The sequence below is a fragment of the Cynocephalus volans genome, chromosome 16, assembly GCF_027409185.1.
Source record: "Cynocephalus volans isolate mCynVol1 chromosome 16, mCynVol1.pri, whole genome shotgun sequence".
In the NCBI taxonomy this organism is placed as follows: Eukaryota; Metazoa; Chordata; class Mammalia; order Dermoptera; family Cynocephalidae; genus Cynocephalus; species Cynocephalus volans.
In genome coordinates, this window is record NC_084475.1 from 16,315,085 (window position 1) to 16,336,255 (window position 21,171).

The window sequence follows — 21,171 nt, forward strand, 5'->3', positions numbered from 1 at the left end:
ATTGACTGGAGGGGCCAGAACTGTGAATCAGCTTGTCAAGAATCACTGTAACAGTTCATCGAGTGCCCACTCCATGCCAGGTAGGTGCTGGCCTCTTCACAGCTGTCGTTATTCACACTTGGAGGGGGTTTAAGTAGCTTGCTCAGGGACACACAGAGGACCCAGCTCTTACGCAGGTCTCCCTCCGGACATAACGTGGCGGTGGGGTTGGGAGGCCGAGTGGACCCGGTACACACAGCGCAGACCTGGGACCCGGCCGGCTTGGGGCACTCGCTAGGCCCGTCCCTCGCGCTGGCTCGGGAGAAGGGAGGGTGCGCGCCGCTGATGGCCGTCGGGGCAGCGGCAGGACAGCCCCGCGGGTCCGGGGGAGGCCGGGCGCCCGTCCAGGAGCGGGGCTAAGCGGCCGCCCCCAGCCCGACCCGAGCCTGCAGCCTGGAGCTCGGAGGGTGCGGAGGCCCGCGCCCGGGGCCGTGCTGGAGAGAGCGAGGGGGCGACTCCGCCCCCGGGCCCCGCCGCCGCGGGAGCCGCAGCCCTTTCCGGGGGCCGGGCCGGGCCGGGCGGCGGCGGCGGCGGCGGCGCCCCGGCTCCTGCCCCGACAGGTGCGCGCGGCGCGCAGGAATGCGGCCCGCCTGACTCACCGGCGCCTCCTGCCTACCTGCGCCGCCCGCCCCATAAAGCGCCCGGCCGGCCGGCCGCCCCTGCCCCTGCCCGCCCGCCGCCACCGGCTCCCCGCGGCCGCCCTCCGGCCCGTCTCCGCTCGCCCGCCGCCCGCCGAGCGCGCAGCCCGGGCGCGGGGAGGCGCCAGTCCGCGCCCAGGTAGGTCCGATCGCGGGGCCCAGGGCCGGCCGGGGGGTGCGCACCCCCAGCCTGAGCAGCCGCGCGGGGGACGGGTCGGGCCAGACCGGGTGGCTTTTGTCTGCCCTTTCCCTTCCTGAGGTTGGCAGGCCCCGATTCCCTCTGCCCACGCTGCCCGGGGCAGGTGCCCAGCCTGCCAGGGTGTGCCCAGGGGCACCTGGGAACAGAGGGCAGGGGAGCTGGGGAAGGGACGCGGCCGCCAGACCTTCAGCTACAGGAGGGCGTTGGGTGGGTGGGTGTGCGGAGGAAGTGGGCACAAGTCCGGCTGGCCTACTGGTCTGGGCCCCTCCGGGTTTGCAAAGAAAGTCGGGGAGCAGCCACCCTGAGAGGCATGCCCCCTCCCTGGTGGGCTGGGCAGGCCCTGCTGTGTGTGGTGCCACAGTTCATCTGCGGTCTGGGGATTCCCTGATTTTCCTCTTCTCTTGGCCAAACACACGCCTGCTGTCCTCCCAAAGTCGCTTCAGATGCCCTTCCTTGAGGAAGCTCTCCTGACCTCACCCACCAGCGCCGAGGCTGTGCCCAACCACTGTAACCTCCTCCAGTGCTGGTCTTCTTTCCCCTGGGGTGGCCCTCTGGCTCTGACTGTGATACAGGGGCTCCAGATGACTCCCAAGGCCTGGGACAGGGCTTGTCCTCCTCCCCCATGGCCTTGCCACGCCCTGGGCACAAGGACTGGGCACCGGTGGCATGGTTGTTGCTGTCCCCAACAAAGCTGGAAGTGAAGGCTGAGAGGCTCCATGCTGGGAGCCAAGGGGAGAGAGGACAGCAGGAAATGGGTGTCTGTCTCCTTGGTCCTGATTTCTCATGGGTGGCCCAACAGCGGAGGAGCTGGGGACCCCCAAGCTTCTCACAGCAGCTGACACTAAGGGTGAGGGCCTGCCCTCCAGGGTGGGGAGGTGGGAAAGCAGGAGGGGAGGGAGCTGTGGTGGCAGGTGCAGATGTGCCCAGAGGGGTCCCCTGGGTAGGAGGGAGACGGTATGCGAGGGAGCTCTGAGCCGAGGGTGAGGGGGTGTCACAGTGCGTGTCCATGTATGTGCATGTATCCCTGTGTGGGGAGGCTGCATATGCCACAGTGCAACAGCATAAGGGTGGCAGTCACATAATCCAGGGACTGGCTGGTACATAAAAGTCCTGGAAGCCTGGTGGGACCCCAGGTGGCCTGGGGAGTGGTGTCCCAAGTGCTCGGCCCAGGCTGCCGTGGCCACATCTCCCAATAAAATCCACATTCCTAACTTTTATGTGAAATATCATTGTTTTTAACGTTGGCAACAATTTTTAAAACTTTTTAAACACTAGTTAAGTGAACAAAACACTCCTGAGTTCCTATGTGGGCCCCTAACTACCATTCTGTAGCCTCTGAATATAACGTGGAGGTCACATGTGGGGTCTGCACTGCCCAGGTCGGTCCAGGCTCTCCCAGCGCTGGCTGTGGGGTGAGGAAGCCCTGTGGCCTCTGTGCCTCGCCTCTCATCTGGGCAGTGGGCATAACGCAAGCACCTCCCCGCCCCCACCCCCAACTGGTTTCCTACGGGTTCAGTAACGGTCATGGACACGAAGAACTGGGTGTATGTGGCTCTCATGTTGTCAGCACTGTGTGCCAAGCCTGTGGACATGGTGCAGGCGAGTAAGAGCTGGGTCTGTACCTGCCTTGTAATGGTGCCCCAGGAAAGCCGAGTCTGCAGCTTGGATTGTGTAGCCTCTGGGTGTGGTGCCTACACCCGAGGCTGCAAGAAAGTCACTTCCCCCAGGAGTCCTTGCCCGGCCCTTTCTGGCCTCTGCCTCTGGTAGGGCACTTTTCCCCAGCTGGTTCTGCCTGTGGTGTGCTGGAGCTGCTGGTGGCCTCCGCGGGGCCACATGCCAGGAGGGAGGGAGACAGTGCCTGAGAAGGGCCTCTCCAGCACTGCCCCTGCCCACATGCCAGTGGCTGAGAAAGGATTCTAGGGGGAGGGCCAGTGGGCATGGCGTCATCCTAGGCCACGGGAGATCTGGGCCTAGAGAAAGAGGTGCGGCCCCTAACCTTTGCCCTCAGCTCTGCAGGCCTGGGTGGCTCTGTGGCTGGCCTCTTCTTCCCAAGGCTTCAGGCTGCCCATCTTTCAAAAGGCCTCAGGTTTCCCCCTGCCTGCCCGGAAGGCTGCTGCTGAATCAAGATGGTTCAGTAGTGAACCAAATGCCACTGGGGCTTCTGGGATACTGCTGCAGCGTGTGTGTGAATGGTAGATGCTACCTGTCATCTTGCTCTGGGCTAACTTTTGAAAGGGTGAACCACTCAGGGTCCTCGAAAACTCAGCCATGGGTCAGGTGGAGGTGGGTAGGGCAGTAGATTCAGGCCCCAGTCTGATGGGCCAGGCAGCCATTGCAGCCCACTCAATGCAGCGAGCGCCTTGACCCATCCCCAGACCCCAGATACAGGAAGGGGCCCCCTCCTGACCACACCACCCTCACCAAAGGGCGAGTGGGCCAGGACAGAGGAGGCGGGAGATAGAGTTAGGGCCTCCTCCAGGGGTGGTCCCCTTGCTAGGTGACCCTATCCCCACCCAGCCTGTCCTGCCCTCTGGGAGAGCAGCACAAAAACACTGGGACAAGCTCGGAGCCCAGAGTCCTAATGGTGGGAGGGGGGCACCCAGGGGCAGGGTGTAGGCCTGCAGGGCACCTAGCCACTGCAGGGATGGCAAGGAAGGGGGCTGTGGAAAAGAGGAGTCAGGGGCCCTGGGCCCTGCCAGTTGCAAGCTGGTCGGCCTTGGTAACATCAGTGGAGCTCTCAGAACCTCAGTTTCCACATCTGTGCAATGGGAATGGCATCGCCTCTCCTGTAGAGCTCCAACGGGGATCCAGTGAGCTGATGGCACCAGCCAGGGCTATAGAGGTGACACATGTCAACTGTTGTGTTCCACAGGAGGAAGAGGATGGCAAGGCCGCGTCCCAGCCCGTGGGCAAGGCTGTTGCTGGCAGCCCTGCTGAGCGCCAGTCTCCCTGGGGACGTGGGTGAGTTGCCCTCCCCTGTGGCACGCCTCTGGGCAGGGGTGCACCTTTCAGGGCATTTCCTCACACGGGGGCCTCTCACGGGGGTCTTGCCCAGACACTCGGCCCTCCTGCAGCTGACCACCACACACCTCCAGGGCGAGAGAACTGAGGCTCCACCCTCTAGCCTGGAGGATCGTGAGCCTGACTGTGTGGCCAGAGAACAAAGGGGAAGGAGACCGAGTGTAGGGAGCTAAGACCCCTCAGGGAGCTGAGGACCCCAGAGGATGTACTGAGGCCTCGGAAGTGGACTGGGAGGTTTTATAGGAATCCGGAGGCAAATAGCTGGACCAGCTCCTACCGATTAATTCTGCCCACCGTTGAGGCCATGGTGATAGCTTGAAATAGACCACGGTGGGAATATTTGCACCACAGAAATTGACAAATGCTGTGAGTCAGGGTTTCCCCTCCCTCACCAGATCCATTGTTAAACACTGAACAGCACACCATGGCCCCGGAGCCCAGGAGACCACCCACTGTGAATACTAGGTGCACATAGTAGGTCCTGTCTGTGATTTTAACTGAACAGAGCCAAAGGGAATCCTGATAACCTTTGGAGAAACTCTGGAATTTTGCCTCATTGGTTTACTGAGGACCTCCGTAGTGCTGGGCGTTGTGCTAGTCACTGGGGACACAGCCATACACAAGACAGACACAGTCCCCTTTACCCTGGGGGAGGCTCAGGGACCAGGCAAGTCACGTGGCAGGTGCTGTGCTGTGAAGCACAAGCTGTGATGGTGGGCACAGCTCATTGCAGGTATCAAGGAGGGCTGAGGAAAGTTCGCAGGATCTGAGGAGTCAGTGTGTTGTCAGGGGACGGCCAGCGTGTTCCAGCCAGCAAATGGGCCAGCACCTGTCTCAGCCCCCACCGTCCTTCCCTCCAGACTTGGCTCTGCTGGTCTCTGGCTGTGCTACCTGGGGCAGACCACGTGCTCCCTGGCCTCTCTTTCCTCCTCTGTCAAATGGGGAGAGAACCCCCACCTCTGTCAAGGGAGGGTGTAGGTGGGAAAGGGGTCGGACCTTGGTGAGGCCCATCCCCATGCGTGCCCACCTCTGCCACCAGCAAACCGCTGCAAGAAAGCTCAGGTGAAGAGCTGCACCGAGTGCATCCGCGTGGACAAGGACTGTGCCTACTGCACAGATGAGGTGAGCTGCTGCCGGCCGGGCCACCTTCTTTAGCCTGGGGCCAGCCCGAGTCCCGCCCTGACTTGCACGCTCCACCTCTGGCTGTGGCCAGGTCCATGCTTGCCGCGCCCTCAGCCCTGCCTCAGGCCAGGTGGGTGTGGTAGCACAGGCCAGGGTCAGCAATATCAGAAGCAAATAAACGCAAGGTTGGGACAGCCAGGGATGGGCACTGCCCCCGCTGACCCCGTCCTTCTTGCCAGATGTTCAAGGAACGGCGCTGCAACACGCAGGCGGAGCTGCTGGCCGCGGGCTGCCGGCAGGAGAGCGTGCTGGTTATGGAGAGCAGCTTCGAGATCACAGAGGTGCCTGCAGTAGGGAAGGGAGGCGGGACCTCCCCGCTCAGGGCTGGCTGTGGATAGGGGTCCACATGCCCTTGCCTGGGCTGAGCAGCTCCCCGTCGGGCCTCTGGAATGACCCTCCAGCCAGCTGTCTGTCCCCTCCGGATGCAGGAGACCCAGATCGACACCACCCTACGCCGCAGCCAGGTGTCCCCCCAGAGCCTGCGGGTGCGGCTGAGGCCAGGCGAGGAGCGACACTTTGAGCTAGAGGTATTCGAGCCCCTGGAGAGCCCCGTGGACCTGTACATCCTCATGGACTTCTCCAACTCCATGTCCGACGATCTGGACAACCTCAAGCAGATGGGGCAGAACCTGGGTACGGCTGGGCCAGCGTGGAGGATAGCAGGGCGGGAGGTGGAGGGTGGGGCCTCACCCAGCTACCTGGGCACCTGCTCGGGAGGCTAGGACTCAGGACAGCTGCACCCACCCCCCAAGAACAGACAGGACATCTGAGCTCCTCAAAACACACACACCCCCATTCTCAGGGGAGGGTCCCAGCCAGACCCCGCTCACCACTTGGGACTTCAAAGAAGCCATCACACTCGTGGGCAGCGAGCCATCTGGCCCTCCTGATGAGGAGGACGCCCGCCCACCAGCCTATGCTTAAGTCTCAGGGCTGCAGACAGAGCTGGGTTCGGTCTCCCAGCTCTGCCCCCCACAATGTGCTCTGTGCATAACTCTTGTCCCCTGAGTGCCATTTCCCTTATCTGTGAAGAGGGACAAGAGCTTTCGTGTGCATGAGTCGATGGCCAACATGCAAAGTGTTAACTATAGGTGACTCTTTTCCTTCCTCCCTCCTGAGCCAGCCCCAGGACCCCGTGTTTATGTGGGGTGTTGGAGCTCAGCCGTCTCCTCTTTTTCCTGTTGACACCCAGCCCGGGTCCTGAGCCAGCTCACCAGTGACTACACTATTGGATTTGGCAAGTTTGTGGACAAAGTCAGCGTCCCTCAGACGGACATGAGGCCGGAGAAGTGAGTGACTGAGTGTGCCCTGGGTGGGCAGGGGTCCTGGCCCTGTGGCCCACCTCCCCTCTCAGTCTGGCACTTAAAAAATTCTCTTTCTGGCTTTAATGAGTTGCAGGCACTGCGGTCTGGGGGTCTTCCCCCCTTGATGCTCTTTCTCTCTCCCTCCCACCTGTGCCCAGGCTGAAGGAACCCTGGCCCAACAGTGACCCCCCCTTCTCCTTCAAGAATGTCATCAGCCTGACGGAAGATGTGGATGAATTCCGGAATAAACTGCAGGGAGAGCGGATCTCAGGCAACCTGGATGCTCCTGAAGGTGGCTTCGATGCCATCCTGCAGACGGCCGTGTGCACAGTGAGCACCAGGGAGGGCACTGCCAGCCTAGGTGCTTCTCGGCAAGGGCATGAGCTGCCTGCTGGCCTGCTCTGGCACCAGGCTCAGAGGCCCTGAGGAGATGCCCAGGAGCCTGCAGCCCGCGTACCCTAAGACAAGCTCAGACTCTCTGAGTGGTCCTCAGGTACAATACGGGTGTAGATGTGCCCGGAGCCAAGGACCCCGGCCAGAGCAATCACAGCCTGGTTTTTTATTGGCCAGCAGGGCAGATTTTGGCCTTGGGGTTCTGGAATGTTCAGTGCCCTAAGGCTATCGTCCCAACCAACCTCCTAGGATCCACAAACTGCCCAGTCTCCAGCTGTGCTGGGCAGCTGAAGAGGCCACTTCTTTTCATGTGTACATCAATTTTTTTCATTTTTAAAATCATATATCCATGTTAGAGACAATTTAGAAGACAGAACAGAAATTGCCCATAATTTCACCATCATCAAATAGCCAGCCACTCGATGTCCTACCAGCATATTTTGTTCCTTTTTCCTTTTTTATTTTTATTTTTATTTTTAAAAGATGACCAGTAAGGAGATCTTAACCCTTGACTTGGTGTTGTCAGCACCACGCTCTCCCAAGTGTGCTAACCGGCCATCCCTGTATGGGATCCAAACCTGTGGCCTTGGTGTTATCAGCACCACACTCTCCTAAGTGAGCCACGGGCCGGCCCCCCATATTTTTATATATTTGTAATCAGTGTACTCATAATCCTGAAGCTTACCCTTTTTTGTTTGTTTGTTTGTTTGTTTTGCTTAAACCCTATCATAAGCGATTTTTCCTTGTAATGCTTAGTTTTCAAAATCACCTCACGCTGGCGGCTGGCTGGTACGGGGATCCAGACCCATGATCTTGGTGTTATAAGGCTGCGCTCTAACCAACTGAACTAACCTGTCAGCCCTCCCCATATATTTTTCTAACAAATAGCCATACACTGCTGTACCTATTTTAAGTGGCCTTTTTCATTTAATATTGTGTGGTATACATTTTTCTATGCAGATAAAATATGCTTGCAGAGTGTTAGGAGCCTGGGGGGCGGGCAGTCAGATGGACCTGGTTTGAATGTTGTGTAGCACCCACCGTGCACGCTGATGCTGCATTCATTCCCCCATTGCTAGTTTCTGTTTTTCACTCACGTGCTGTCACACGGTGTCAATCCTGTGGCTTAAGCCCACTCTGTGTTGGGAGCCGCTTTCCCTGTTGTGCACGACTCCGTGATGCGTGTGCTCGGCAGGCAGCCTGCTCCATGGGCATGCCCCCTCCTTGCCTTCCCCAGAGGGACATCGGCTGGCGCCCCGACAGCACCCATCTGCTGGTGTTCTCCACCGAGTCAGCCTTCCACTATGAGGCGGACGGTGCTAACGTGCTGGCAGGCATCATGAGCCGCAATGATGAGAAGTGCCACCTGGACGCCACGGGCACCTACACCCAGTATGGGATGCAGGACTACCCATCGGTGCCCACCCTAGTGCGCCTGCTCGGCAAGCACAATATTATCCCCATCTTCGCCGTCACCAACTACTCCTACAGCTACTACGAGGTGCGGGCCTGGGCTCACTGGGCGAGAGGGGATCAGGGCAGGGCTCATGGAACTTCTCAGAAACGCTTCCTTCCTACCTTCCTTCCCAAAGCTTTTGGGCCCCCAAGAGTGGGCCCTGGTGGGAAGAGGAGGTCATGTGCCCATCCCCCAAGCAGTTGAGGCTAAGAGGTCAGGGTCTGAAACACACAACTAGGTCCAGGCCTCGGTTTCCCCATGTACAAAGTGGGCATAACCCCAGATCTGTTGTCCAGATTCAATGGGCTGCTTAGCCTGAGGCCTGGCATTCTCTCCCTGCAGAAGCTTCACACGTATTTCCCAGTCTCCTCACTGGGGGTGCTGCAGGAGGACTCATCCAACATCGTGGAGCTGCTGGAGGAGGCCTTCAACGTGAGGGGCAGCACGGGCTGCAGACTCTGAATCTTTCTGGGGCAGGGCTGGAGAGGGAGCATGGTGGGCGAGGGGGGGCGTCTCAGGTCACGGTTGAGAAATGGGGCTGGGATAGGCCAGTGAGGAAGGGTCACTGTGGGCCCTGAGGAGCCCTCATGGGCCTGGCCCCAGCATCTGCAGGCTCTGCCACTGTGATCCCCCCCACACACCACACCAGTCCTCTATGTAGGTGGGGGTGGAGCACAGCCAGGCCAGAGCGGACAAGCCCAGGCTCCCTGCAGCTCCCCCCAGACCTCTGATCACCTGTCCTCCTTTAGCGCATTCGCTCCAACCTGGACATCCGGGCCTTGGACAGCCCCCGAGGCCTACGGACAGAGGTCACGTCCAAGATGTACCAAAAGACCAAGACTGGGTCCTTTCACATCCGGCGGGGGGAAGTGGTATGCCTCTGTGGGGGCAGGGGGGGCAGGGGGGACAGGCACAGCACTCTTCGAGGGGTGGAGTCATTTAAACTGGTTGAGAGTGTGACCCCCAGAGTCAGGTGGGGCTGGGTTCAAATCCCTCTGGGTTGGCCACTTGGTTGAGGTTGGCACATTCCTTGGCTAGCCCATATCCTCATCCATACAGTGGGGGTTAATAAAAGCATCAAGCTCAGAGGGTTGCTAGGGTGAGAAAACAGACTAATGTAACAGCCGAAGGAGGCTCTTGCTACTGTTATTGTTGTGACTGTGCCTGGAGGGAAGGAGATTACAGCCCTAAGGAAGGGCAAGCAGGGAGCTGGTGTCAGGAATCCAGGCACATCCTGGAAGCTTGAGGGCTGAGGGCCTTCAGGAACAAGTGGCCCCTGATCTTTGGGGCTGGGGCTGCCTTGGCTGACATTGGGGTCCCTGCAGGGCATGTACCAAGTACAGCTGCGGGCCCTCGAGGACCTGGATGGGACGCATGTGTGCTTGCTACCAGGAGAAGACCAGAAGGGCAATATCCACCTGAAGCCTTCCTTCTCTGATGGCCTCCAGATGGACGTGGGCATCATCTGTGACGTGTGCGCCTGCGAGCTGGTAGGACGCGGCCCCTCCGGGCGGGAGGGAGGGCTGAGCCAAGCAGCAGGGCCCCAAGCAAGAAGCAGAGGCTCCCGGGGTCACATCTCCCTTGCGGGGTGTCCTGGGGCACAGATGGCAGCGGAAGTTTCCAGTGGCCCTGGTTCCGCTGCCTCCATGCACCCCATCATGGTCTCATTCCAGCAAAAAGAGGTACAGTCAGCTCGCTGCAACTTCAATGGAGACTTCATGTGTGGACACTGTGTGTGCAGTGAGGGCTGGTGAGTGTGGGCAGTGGAGTCCAGCACCCAGGAGGACAGAGGCCCCGGGAGGGGGCTGTCCCCTGCAGGCACCTGACCCTGGGTCACCTTGTATGCCTGGCTGGGGGTATGGTGACAGATTACAGAAAGGGCAAGGAGGGGGGCAAACCCAGTTGTTGGGTGAATCCAGTTCAAAGCACTTTTTTTCTGGTGGCTGGCCAGTAGGTATATCCGAACCCTTGACCCTGGTGTTACCAGCACCACACTCCACCAAGTGAGCTAACCAGCCAGCCCCCAGAGCACTTTGAAATACACAGGAATATGTACTTTCTCTGGAAAGATGCACGAGGATTGAGACGGTGGTGGCTGTCAGGGGTCTGAGTGTTGGGGGCAGACGCAGGAGGGAGACTTACTTTTCACTCCGTGCCTTTCATACCTTTAGTATTTTGAGCTATGTGCACGTATCACCTAATCAGAAATGAGCTCATAAATAAATGGTAGTGAGGACTTTTAAAGCTTCAAGCCACTGAGCAAGTCTGCTGTTACTTGAGACAGAATAGCAGTGCAGAAGGGACACCGAGGGGGGTAACAGAGGACTGAGGTTTGGGTCTCAGCTTAGCCACTGCTGTCCATGTGACTTGGACCTGCCACAGCCCTCTCAGAGCCTCAGTTTCCTCATCTGTAAAATGGGACAGTAAAAGCCGCAGCCTTCCTCCCCGGGGTGCTGTGGAGACGTGACCGGTTCCTCCTGCAGGAGTGGCAAGACCTGCAACTGCTCCACCGGCTTGCTGAGCGACACGAAGCCCTGCCTGCGGGAGGGTGAGGACAAGCCATGCTCGGGCCATGGCGAGTGCCAGTGTGGGCGCTGTGTGTGCTATGGCGAAGGCCGCTACGAGGGTCAGTTCTGCGAGTACGACAACTTCCAGTGCCCACGCACATCCGGGTTCCTCTGCAACGGTGAGCCCAGCAGCCACGGCCAGCACTGAGAGCAGGGCAGGGCAGGGCAGAAGGGCGGCCCTCCTTTCAGGATCCAGACTGGGAGAGCCAGGCTAGAGTCAGAATCCCCAAGGTCAGGCCCAGCCCTGCTCAAGACTCCCCGAGTGCCTCCCCCAAGTCCTGCCCCAACCTGGACCCCATTTCCCTCATCTACAGCATTGATGCCCGAGGCCCCTGCCAGCACCACACTCCCCTTGCTTTAAGACCCCAGCTCTCTCTGACAGTTCATGTCTGTGCCCACTCCTTCTCCAAGCCTCCATCTCATTCGGGTGACTCCCACCCAGTTCAGCACTTTATGGTTGGCAGGTATATGGCATGGCACTCTTTCCTCTTTCTGAAGATGCCACATTTCTAGGGGGCAGGGCTGGGAGTTAAGCTTCCTCCGTATCCCCACAGGGCCTAATACAGTGTTGGGCCCAGGCCGTGGGCACGGGGTCTGGGCAGGGGTGCAGACCTCAGACAACAGGGCACATGGAAGGATTGGTGGTTACATGGAGGAGTATGAATGAAAATCCACTCATCAAATCCTTGTTAAGCCCCCACTATATTATACTCACCACCGGAGGCTGAGCCACCTCCTTTGCTACCCTTCCTCCACTCCTGCTTTTGTCCACCTTTCTTCTCTTCAACTCCCATCCCGGAGTTTGCTCGGAGAAATGAAAGGGAGAACAGGGCACATCTGGAGAAAGGCAGACAGTTGGCACAGGTGGAAGTGTGAGAGGAGGGGCGGGAGACACTGCCAGGAAGGAGGCAGGGCCAGAGTGCAAAAGGCTCAGGTTCTAGCCCAGGGCAGGACTTTATCCTTTGGACAAAAGGGAGGCATTGTAGGTTTTAACTTCATTTTCTTTTTCTTTTTTTTTTTTTTAAAGATGACCGGTAAGGGGATCTCAACCCTTGGCTTGGTGTTGTCAAAACCACGCTCAGCCAGTGAGCAAACCGGCCATCCCTATATAGGATCCGAACCCGTGGCCTTGGTGTTATCAGCACCGCACTCTCCCGAGTGAGCCACGGGCTGGCCCTTAACTTCATTTTCTAACTATTTGCATGTTAAGCCTGTGTCCTGCCACCTCGCTAAACCCACATAGGACATCTAATAATTTACCTGTAGATTCTTTTGAATATTTTGTGACATGTTCCTGATACTTGAAAATGGCTTTGGAAGGAGCAATCTCATTTAAAACAAAAGAAAATAGGGCCAGCCCGTGGCTCACTTGGGAGAGCCTGGTGCTGACAACACCAACCCAGGGGTTAAGATCCCCTTATCGGTCATCTTTAAAAAAATAAAAAGAAAGAATTTTACTTCTTTTTTTTTTTTTTGGAGGCTGGCCAGTGTGGGGATCCAAACCCTTGACCTTGGTGTTAGAACATCATGCTCTAACCAACTGAGCTAACCAGAGAGCCTAGTTTCACTTCTTATTTTCCAATATTTATGCATTTTGTTTCTTTTTTTCTTACCTTATTGCATTGGCCAGGATACTTTAGAGGTTCTTAAACAGGGAAGCCGCATGATCAGATCTGTGTTTTGGGATGATGACTCTGGCTGCAGAGTGGAAGGTAGAAGGTGGGATGGAGTGGGAGAGATGGAGGGAAGGAGATTCTGGGAAAGTGAGGAAGAAGTGACTTCCATTCCTGCCTAAACATCCGGCTACCACGGCTCAGCTCTCACAGGCTCTCCCGGAAAGGTGGGTAGCCTGGACTGCTGGTGCAAATGTGGCTGTCTTCTCTCCCTTCCCTGCCCCTCTCTGCAGATCGGGGACGCTGCTCCATGGGCCAGTGTGTGTGTGAACCCGGTTGGACAGGCCCAGGCTGTGACTGTCCCCTCAGCAATGCCACCTGCATCGACAGCAATGGGGTAGGCCTAGGCATGGGGTGGCAGAAGGGGCCCAGTCAGGGCCACCCACCCTCTCAGAAGAGAACCCAGTAGAAAGAGGGGAGGGGAGTGGGTCGGGATGGGGCACAGCTGGCTTACCGGTGCCCCCTCCTGCCCCAGGGCATCTGTAACGGGCGTGGCCACTGTGAGTGTGGCCGCTGCCACTGCAACCAGCAGTCACTCTACACGGACACCATCTGCGAGATCAACTACTCAGCGGTGAGGCCAGGATCGCTGCGGTGTGGGTGTGGGAACCCTGGGCACAGGGCAGGGTGGGTAGGAGGGGCTGAGCCTGGTGCCGTAGGAGCCAACCAAGGGCATGAGGTTGGGGGAACAGGGCCTGGCAGAGACCCACCCAGCACAGTGCACGTCTGCCCCTCCCCTCCCTGCCCAGATCCGCCTGGGCCTCTGCGAGGACCTGCGCTCCTGCGTGCAGTGCCAGGCCTGGGGCACCGGGGAGAAGAAGGGGCGCACATGCGAGGAGTGCAGCTTCAAGGTCAAGATGGTGGACGAGCTTAAGAAAGGTGGGGGCAGGGGCCGAGAGCCGGGGATCACAGGACAGGTGTCACTCACTGGGCAGGGTTCGCAATCCGAATTGGGGTCACGTGGTCCAGAGAGGAGTTCCAAAACTGGGAGCAGCCACAGAACCCAGACAGGAGATGCCAAAATATCCAGGAAAGGGGTAAAAAGTCTGGGCAAGAGGTACACAGCCCAAGCGGTGGGCACACAGAACTGGTCCAGGGGGCACACAGCTGAGCAGGGGCAAAGTCTGGTGAGGAGGCTCTGGCTTGGGTGGGGCCCACGGCCCAGATGGGAGCACATAACCAGGCTAGGGGGGTACACAGCCTCCCCTCCTGTAGCTCAGATGCTCAGGTCAGGGAAGTAGGGGACACAGATCTGCAAGCTTTGATGCTCCTGGGGCCAGCCCTGGGCAGGGCCATCCCCACATGGCCCCATTCCTGTGCCAGGGAAGGGCACAGCTTGCCAGGGGCTTACACTCCTCCCCAGGGAGGTGCCTCAGGCCCTGAAGTGGGCAGGGTGGACCCCAGAGGAGGGGGCACCTCTCCAGGCCTGGAGTGCTCCGGAGTGGGGTGGGGGTTAGGGTGCCCAGCTGATCGTCTGTGGGTGCAGCAGAGGAGGTGGTGGAGTACTGCTCTTTCCGGGACGAGGACGACGACTGCACCTACAGCTACACTGTGGAGGGCGATGGCACCCCCGGCCCCAACAGCACCGTCCTGGTGCACAGGAAGAAGGGTGAGCTGGAGGGCCAGGCGCGGGGAACGGTGGCCTGCCAGGCCTCGGTGGGGGGAGGGGCACCGCCTCCCTCCTCCTCCTCCTCCTCGCTTTCCAGACTGCCCACCTGGCTCCTTCTGGTGGCTCATCCCCCTGCTCATCCTCCTCCTGCCACTCCTGGCACTGCTGCTGCTGCTCTGCTGGAAGTACTGTGCCTGCTGCAAGGTGAGCACCTTCAGGTCCTCCCAGTGCCCCAGTCCCCCCGGGGTTCTCCCCACGGCCCCCAGTCCCCCTCAGGGTCCTCCCCAGGGCTCTCAGCCACTACCAGGGTCTCCACCTCTGTAGCTTCCTATCCAGAGTCTGCAGCTTTGCCCTTGGGCAATCACTCTTTCCATGCCTCAGTTTCCTCATCTGTAAAATGGGAAGAGTAGAACTGACGTCAGAAAGTAGTGATGAAGCTTAAACGAGTTAAGTTATGTACAGTTCTCAGAAAGGGACCAGCCCGTCATAAGCACCATATTAAGTCTTGGCTAGTTCCCACCCCTTCTTGAGCCTGGCTCCTGAAGACCCCCGCTAACCCAGCCCTGAGCTCCCACGTCCAGCCTCCTAAGTGCTGGTGACGATGGTTTCAGCTCTTTGTTAAGCTCCCTGCGGCTCTTTGTGCTGTCACAATAGAGGGTGTCCATGTGACTTCATTTTCTCCTCTTGGTCTCCCCATAAGGTCAGTGGTGCAAAATCACTATCCCCTATGACAGATGGAAAAACCAAGGCTCAGAGAAACAGGCAACATATACATCCTCATATGTGGCCAAGGTCAGGCGAACACACATCTGCCCTAGCTGCAGTGCCCTTCCCACCACGTCCCTCCCTCTGCCAACTGTCAGTGGCCAGATCCTCAGGAGCACCTGCCCTGGGGCCACGTGCAAATGGCATGGGAGCCACAATAGGGAAGGAAGGGTCCTGCCCACCGTGAGCTGCAGTCTCGATGGGGAGAGCAGACGAGACAGGAAAGCGTGTAGGATGGCGCAGCACAGGATGCTGAAACGTAGGGGACAGTGGCCACACTCTGTAGTAACCCCTGGTTTCGTGAGATGTTAGTGTGTGTTACACGGTAAAGGACTTCCATGATCAGATATGTTTGAAAAACAGGTATGTCCTCTGCAGGGCTTCTCAGAGCCTTTAATATAGTTGCACACACAGTGAACCTGCAACAGGGGCATGGGTGAGGAGTGGGGGGCTGACGGGCCTTTCCTGGGTTGTGCAGCTGTCCCAGAACTCACCCCTCCCACCTTGTCTTCTAGGCCTGCCTGGCACTTCTCCCCTGCTGCAACCGAGGTATGGGCTTGGCAGGGGCAGGGGCATTGGGGCTCTGACTGCCCTTTCCCTGAGCTGGGGTGGAGGAGAAGTGGGGGCTGAGCCTGGAACAGCAAGGTGGGAGGCCCTGAGGTCCCTCTCACTGGGGTATGGCTGGGTGTGTCTAGGGAGGGGCCCCTTGCTGAGGACAGTGTCCTGCAGGTCACATGGTGGGCTTTAAAGAAGACCACTACATGCTGCGGGAGAACCTGATGGTCTCAGACCACCTGGACACACCCATGCTGCGCAGCGGGAACCTGAAGGGGCGTGACATGGTCCGCTGGAAGATCACCAACAACGTACAGCGGCCTGGCTTTGCCACCCACACTGCCAGCACCAACCCCACGGAGCTGGGTGAGGGCAGGGGCTGGGCATTGTGCCTCTTGGCAGTGCCCTTGGGGCCCTGAGGGACCTCTCTTCTGTTTTTTTTGTTTTGTTTTGTTTTGTTTTAAAAAGATGACCGGTAAGGGGATCTTAGCCCTTGACTTGGTGTTGTCAGCACCACGCTCACCCAATGAGCTAACCGGCCATCCCTATATGGGATCCGAACCCGGGGCCTTGGTGTTATCAGCACCGCACTCTCCCGAGTGAGCCACAGGCCGGCCCGGGACCTCTCTTCTGGATCTGGGGTCACCCCATTCCTGTTTTCTCTGAATGTTGGTGCAGGCTCAGGGCTCGGCCACCTTTGCCCCTTCCCGATGGCACTACAAGCCTCAGGCCCTGATGTGCCTGATCTGCTGGACATCTGTCCCCCGAGTCCCAGCATGGGTCCTGGAGGGGGTGCTCTGCAGTGCCCACCGTGCAGGGGGCTGACAACACCCATCCCTCCCACCTGCCCCTAGTGCCCTACGGGCTGTCGCTGCGTCTTGCCCGCCTTTGCACCGAGAACCTGCTGAAGCCCGACACTCGAGAATGTAACCAGCTGCGCCAGGAGGTGGAGGAGAATGTAAGGACCAAAGATGCTGAGCCCAGGGCGGTGGGGCGTGGGTGGCTGGGGAAGCAGCTGCAGAACCTAGATCTTCCCAGGTGAGAAAGAGGATCTTCTTTGGACATGTGCCTGGAATGGAGACAACCTGGGATCTGTTCCCTGGGAATGTATCCAGAGGGGACGGAGGCCACAGAGCCTGGGTCTCAGGACATGGCCCCATGGGCGTGCCCCAGACAACCCTGAGAGGTCCTTTGGGTAGAGAGCCCACCTGGCTCCCCAGGGCCCAGCCTCACGGCCCTCCCTTGCCTGGCAGCTGAACGAGGTGTACAGACAGATCACAGGTGCACAAAAGCTCCAGCAGACTAAGTTCCGGTGAGTACCGGGTGCCCTGAGTTGGGTGGGAGTGGCCTGGCTGCACGAGCCCCGCCAGCCCCAAGCCAGGCAACCTAGTTCCCCAGGGTTGGGTGGGGGAGTTGCCCATGAAGCCAACCCCAGCAGTTTAAGCACCCATGCAGATTACGCCTCGCCCCAGGGATCATCTGGTCATTGTCCCCTCTTTGTCTTTCACAGGCAGCAGCCCAACGCTGGGAAAAAGTGAGTTGAAGCTACACAGGTGGGACAGCCCCCACTTCCTGCCCATCCCCAGGCCCAGCCACCCCCTACCCCATCTCCATCTTCATCCCATGGGAAGGGAGAGGACCCTCATTTGTTCCTTTTTTGCACATTCTTTCAACAAATACTCACAGAAAGCACTTACTATGAAGCAGCCTCCGGGGCTAGAACAGGCAAAACCCAACGGACCCAGTCCCTGCCCTCGTACTGGTGACAGCCCCCCACCCGGTACCAGGGATAGCCCCGTGCCCAGCTCCATCCTTTCCAGGGTCCAGACCCTGATCCTGGGGGCACCTCTGGGCATCAGGCAGTTTACCAAGAAGATGGGCCACGGATCACATACCTCTCTCTCCAGTGTCTACCCCAAGACCTGGCCCTTCAAAGGAGAGGGATGAGGGGGCCCCGATGTAGAAACATCAGCAACAGAATAACAGCACATCACCATCAAGAAGCACGATTTAGGGGCCGGCCCGTGGCTCACTCGGTAGAGTGCGGTGCTGATAACACCAAGGCCACGGGTTCGGATCCTATATAGGGATGGCCGGTTTGCTCACTGGCTGAGCGTGGTGCTGACAACACCAAGCCAAGGGTTGAGATCCCCTTACCGGTCATCTTTTTTGAAAAAAAAAAAAAAAAAAGCACGATTTAGGCCAGCATTTGTGATGCTCACGACGGGCCGTAAGGGCTTTATGTGCGTGGGTATCTTATCCAACCCTCCCATCAACCCTGTGAGGCAAGTCCCATTGCATTCCCATTTTACAGATGAGGAAACTGAGGCTCAGAGAGGTTAAGTGACTTGTGCAAGTTTACGCAGCTGTCAAGAACTAGAGCAGGACTTGAACCCAGGTGGTCTGACTTCAGCACCCACACACTAGCATTTTTGCTCTCTGGCATCTATTCACATCACCAGCCCTTCTTGGTGAGGTGGGTGGGGAAGCCCATTTCACAGATGAGGACACTGAGGCTCACCAAGGCTGCAGGTGAGGGTGGTGGGGCCTGTGTGGGCCTCTAGCCCTGCCTGGCCCTGAAGACCCTGCACATTTTGCTGTCTTGTTCACTGAACACCCTGCACTTGTCCACTGCTGGGGAGAAGACAGGCAGGAGGGACAGGCCAGGGCAGGTGGCAGCCTGTCACCTCCCCCACCTGCCCCCCCGCTCTGACCCAGGCAAGACCACACCATTGTAGACACGGTACTGATGGCACCCCGCTCAGCCAAGCAGGCCCTGCTGAAGCTGACAGAGAAGCAGGTGGAACAGGGGGCCTTCCATGAGCTCAAGGTGGCCCCCGGCTACTACACCCTCACTGCAGACCAGGGTAGGTGGGCAGCCTCCTCGCACTGCTCCCTCGTGCCTCCCACCCACGTGGCCCCGTGACACACATCTGATCACCCCCAACACCCACCCAGATGCCCGGGGCATGGTGGAGTTCCAGGAGGGTGTGGAGCTGGTGGATGTGCGGGTGCCCCTCTTCATCCGGCCTGAGGATGACGATGAGAAACAGCTGCTGGTGGAAGCCATTGATGTGCCCGTGGGCACTGCCACCCTTGGCCGCCGCCTGGTAAACATCACCATCATCAAGGAGCAAGGTTGGTCAGGGTGGGGAGAGCAGGGGAGGCAGAGGGGGGCCCTGGAGCACCTGGTTCCTCCTGATCCAGGTGGAAGTGGGATCTGGCTGTGCAGCCAGGGCCGGTCACTCAGCCTCTGCAGGCCTTGGTTTCTCCATCTGTAAAATGGATACATCTTTTCACACGGTGCCTGGTAGTAAGCGGAAGTGGGAGCTTCCGTTAGCTTCATCATGAGTGCCATCTCCTCCTGGCACCGCCCCACATCCCGCCCTTTGTTCCTCTCTATCTGGGGGTGGGGGGTGTCAGGCAAGGCATTGCACCATGGACAAACGAGGTGCTGATGACCGTCCCTGCATCCAGAGGCCTGTTCTGTCCCCCGACCTCCCCCCTACAACTCCAGGACTCATAGACCTTTGGCCTGCTCCTGACCCTTCCAGGATATCTGTTGGACACTTTGTTCCAGCCCCTCAACTTTTTCTGAAAGAATTTTCAACCCCATTCCTCTGCCAGCCCCACAGGGCAGTGGGGAGAGGGTATCAAACAGACTCCTGAAGTCTGGGTCGGGCTGGGCCAGAGGTGGGGGCAGGGGTTGAGAAGGGACTGAGGCTAAGACCCTGACCGGCAATGGGCTCTTTGCAGCCAGCGGGGTGGTGTCCTTCGAGCAGCCGGAGTACTCCGTCAGCCGCAGTGACCAAGTGGCCCGCATTCCCATTATCCGGCGCATCCTGGACAACGGCAAGTCCCAGGTCTCTTACCGCACGCAGGACAACACAGCACAGGGCAACCGGGTAAGGTGACACCATGGAGTCAAGGGTGCATCTCAGGGGTCTGGGGGGCACCCAACTGGGTTCATAGGACAGAGCAGGACATGGCAGCTGCCTGAGCACCTGGATGCTGGTGGGACCCCTGGCTGGCCTCCCAAGGATATGTCCATCTGCCTCTGCCATGGCGGGGTGTCTCATTCACCCAAAGTGCCAGTGACGCCTTGGGTGAGTCCCCATCACTGCCAGGGACTCAGGCCAGGAGCTGTGTCCTCCTAGATAGGCCAGGGTCATCCAGACCATTCCTGTCTCCCCTCCAACAGCCCAGCCTCCACCAAAGCAGCCAAACCCTTCATAGAGAATGGACTCTTCTGTCTGCCCCAGTCCTGGGGGCTTTGGGCTTCTTGAGCTGGAATCGCAGACCCCACTTCCCTGGGCCAGACTCCCTAGGGGCTGTCACTGTCTGCCCTGCCCAGGGCCTGGCAGCAGGAGTAGCTCCTCAAGGCAGGGAGAACCATGGCCTGGGCTGGTGTTCCCTTCCTTGCTGAGCCTCCAGATTGGGGACAGCCAAATCCAGGTGCTAGACATGCTTGGTTTGGCCCACAGGTTTTTCGTTTTTGTTTTTACTTCTAAATTTATTACCAACATTGAAAAACTTAAAATATTTATATCAAAAATTCTGTCTAAAGTACTAAAGTTCTGGCCTCACTGGGTCCACAGGCCCGTTCAGCACACACAGAAGTGCATGCATGCAGCAGGGCCCAGCAGCGCGGCCACACCGTGGTTTTTGTTACTTCTTTTTATTGGTAGGAACAGTTTTCATAAGTACTCCAATGCTCCCAGTAAAATTTCCAAGGAAGAATGTGTATGTCCACAAATGCCATCGATTATGCCACATTATACAAGAGATTCTGGCTACCCTATTATGCTTACATAAAGGTGCTTTGGTGTTTAACTATTTTTAAAAATATTTTTATTATTACTCACCTTTTTGTTTGGTTTGGAAAAACTTCAAACATACAGAAAAATGGAAAGACTAATAAAATTAGCACCCATTTACCCTTTACATGGATTCACCAATTGTTAATATTTGCTCTCTCTTTCTGTATAGATGTTTATATAGATAGCTACACAGATGTAAGCACCTGTATCTATTTATCTATATCTCCATAAGTATATACATAGAAGAGAGGGGAGAGGGAGTTGTTTGTTTTGTTTGCTGAACTATTCAAAGTAAGTTGTAGACATCTTGTAGACCCCAAACCCTTCTGCAGACACCTGCTAAGAACAAGGTCATTCTATGTACCACAGTGTAATTATCAAATTTAAGAAACTTTGCATCGATTATATTAGTACCTAATAATTAGTCCATATTCAGAACTCCCCATGTTCATGTCCCAATAATGTCCTTTGTAGCATTTTTCCCCAACCCAGGAACCAGTCAAGGATCTGGCATTGCACCCTGTTGTCATGTGTCTTTAGTCTCCTTTTAATCTAGAACACTTCCCTGGCTTTGTCTTTCAAGACATTGACATTTTTAGGGCCGGCCCATGGCTCACTTGGGAGAGCTGGTGGTGCTGACAACATCAAGGGTTAAGATCCCCTTACCGGTCATCTTTATTTATTTATTTATTTATTTTTTTTTTTTTTTTTTTAAATATTTCTAATTTATTTTTTGTTGTTGTTGTTGGTTTTTCGTGACAGGCACTCAGCCAGTGAGTGCACCGGTCATTCCTATATAGGATCCGAACCCGCGGCGGGAGCGTCGCCGCACTCTACCGAGTGCGCCACAGGCTCGGCCCTACCGGTCATCTTTAGAAAAAAAAAAAAAGACACTGACACTTTGGAAGTGTCCACATCTGTCGCTTGCAGGCAACTCCCTGTTTGTCCTA

General features: G+C 57.6%; 1 protein-coding gene across 1 annotated transcript in view; it reads left to right on the forward strand.

Annotated features, from left to right (window-relative positions):
* Positions 1 to 771: 771 nt before the first annotated feature.
* The window catches only part of ITGB4 (integrin subunit beta 4), a 30,264-nt gene continuing 9,864 nt past the window's right edge, over positions 772 to 21,171 (forward strand). Inside the window, exons 1-26 of the mRNA XM_063080350.1 lie at positions 772 to 816; positions 3,749 to 3,837; positions 4,937 to 5,019; positions 5,259 to 5,360; positions 5,508 to 5,712; positions 6,272 to 6,368; positions 6,542 to 6,713; positions 8,014 to 8,277; positions 8,575 to 8,664; positions 8,982 to 9,104; positions 9,558 to 9,722; positions 9,906 to 9,982; positions 10,716 to 10,918; positions 12,706 to 12,809; positions 12,948 to 13,046; positions 13,222 to 13,351; positions 13,959 to 14,081; positions 14,179 to 14,285; positions 15,362 to 15,395; positions 15,576 to 15,767; positions 16,256 to 16,359; positions 16,655 to 16,713; positions 16,912 to 16,935; positions 18,120 to 18,268; positions 18,360 to 18,539; positions 19,158 to 19,306. Of these exons, the coding sequence (XP_062936420.1) occupies positions 3,759 to 3,837; positions 4,937 to 5,019; positions 5,259 to 5,360; positions 5,508 to 5,712; positions 6,272 to 6,368; positions 6,542 to 6,713; positions 8,014 to 8,277; positions 8,575 to 8,664; positions 8,982 to 9,104; positions 9,558 to 9,722; positions 9,906 to 9,982; positions 10,716 to 10,918; positions 12,706 to 12,809; positions 12,948 to 13,046; positions 13,222 to 13,351; positions 13,959 to 14,081; positions 14,179 to 14,285; positions 15,362 to 15,395; positions 15,576 to 15,767; positions 16,256 to 16,359; positions 16,655 to 16,713; positions 16,912 to 16,935; positions 18,120 to 18,268; positions 18,360 to 18,539; positions 19,158 to 19,306 (3,114 nt within the window). The 5' untranslated portion in view covers positions 772 to 816; positions 3,749 to 3,758. The remainder of the gene's footprint in view (positions 817 to 3,748; positions 3,838 to 4,936; positions 5,020 to 5,258; positions 5,361 to 5,507; positions 5,713 to 6,271; positions 6,369 to 6,541; positions 6,714 to 8,013; positions 8,278 to 8,574; positions 8,665 to 8,981; positions 9,105 to 9,557; positions 9,723 to 9,905; positions 9,983 to 10,715; positions 10,919 to 12,705; positions 12,810 to 12,947; positions 13,047 to 13,221; positions 13,352 to 13,958; positions 14,082 to 14,178; positions 14,286 to 15,361; positions 15,396 to 15,575; positions 15,768 to 16,255; positions 16,360 to 16,654; positions 16,714 to 16,911; positions 16,936 to 18,119; positions 18,269 to 18,359; positions 18,540 to 19,157; positions 19,307 to 21,171) is intronic.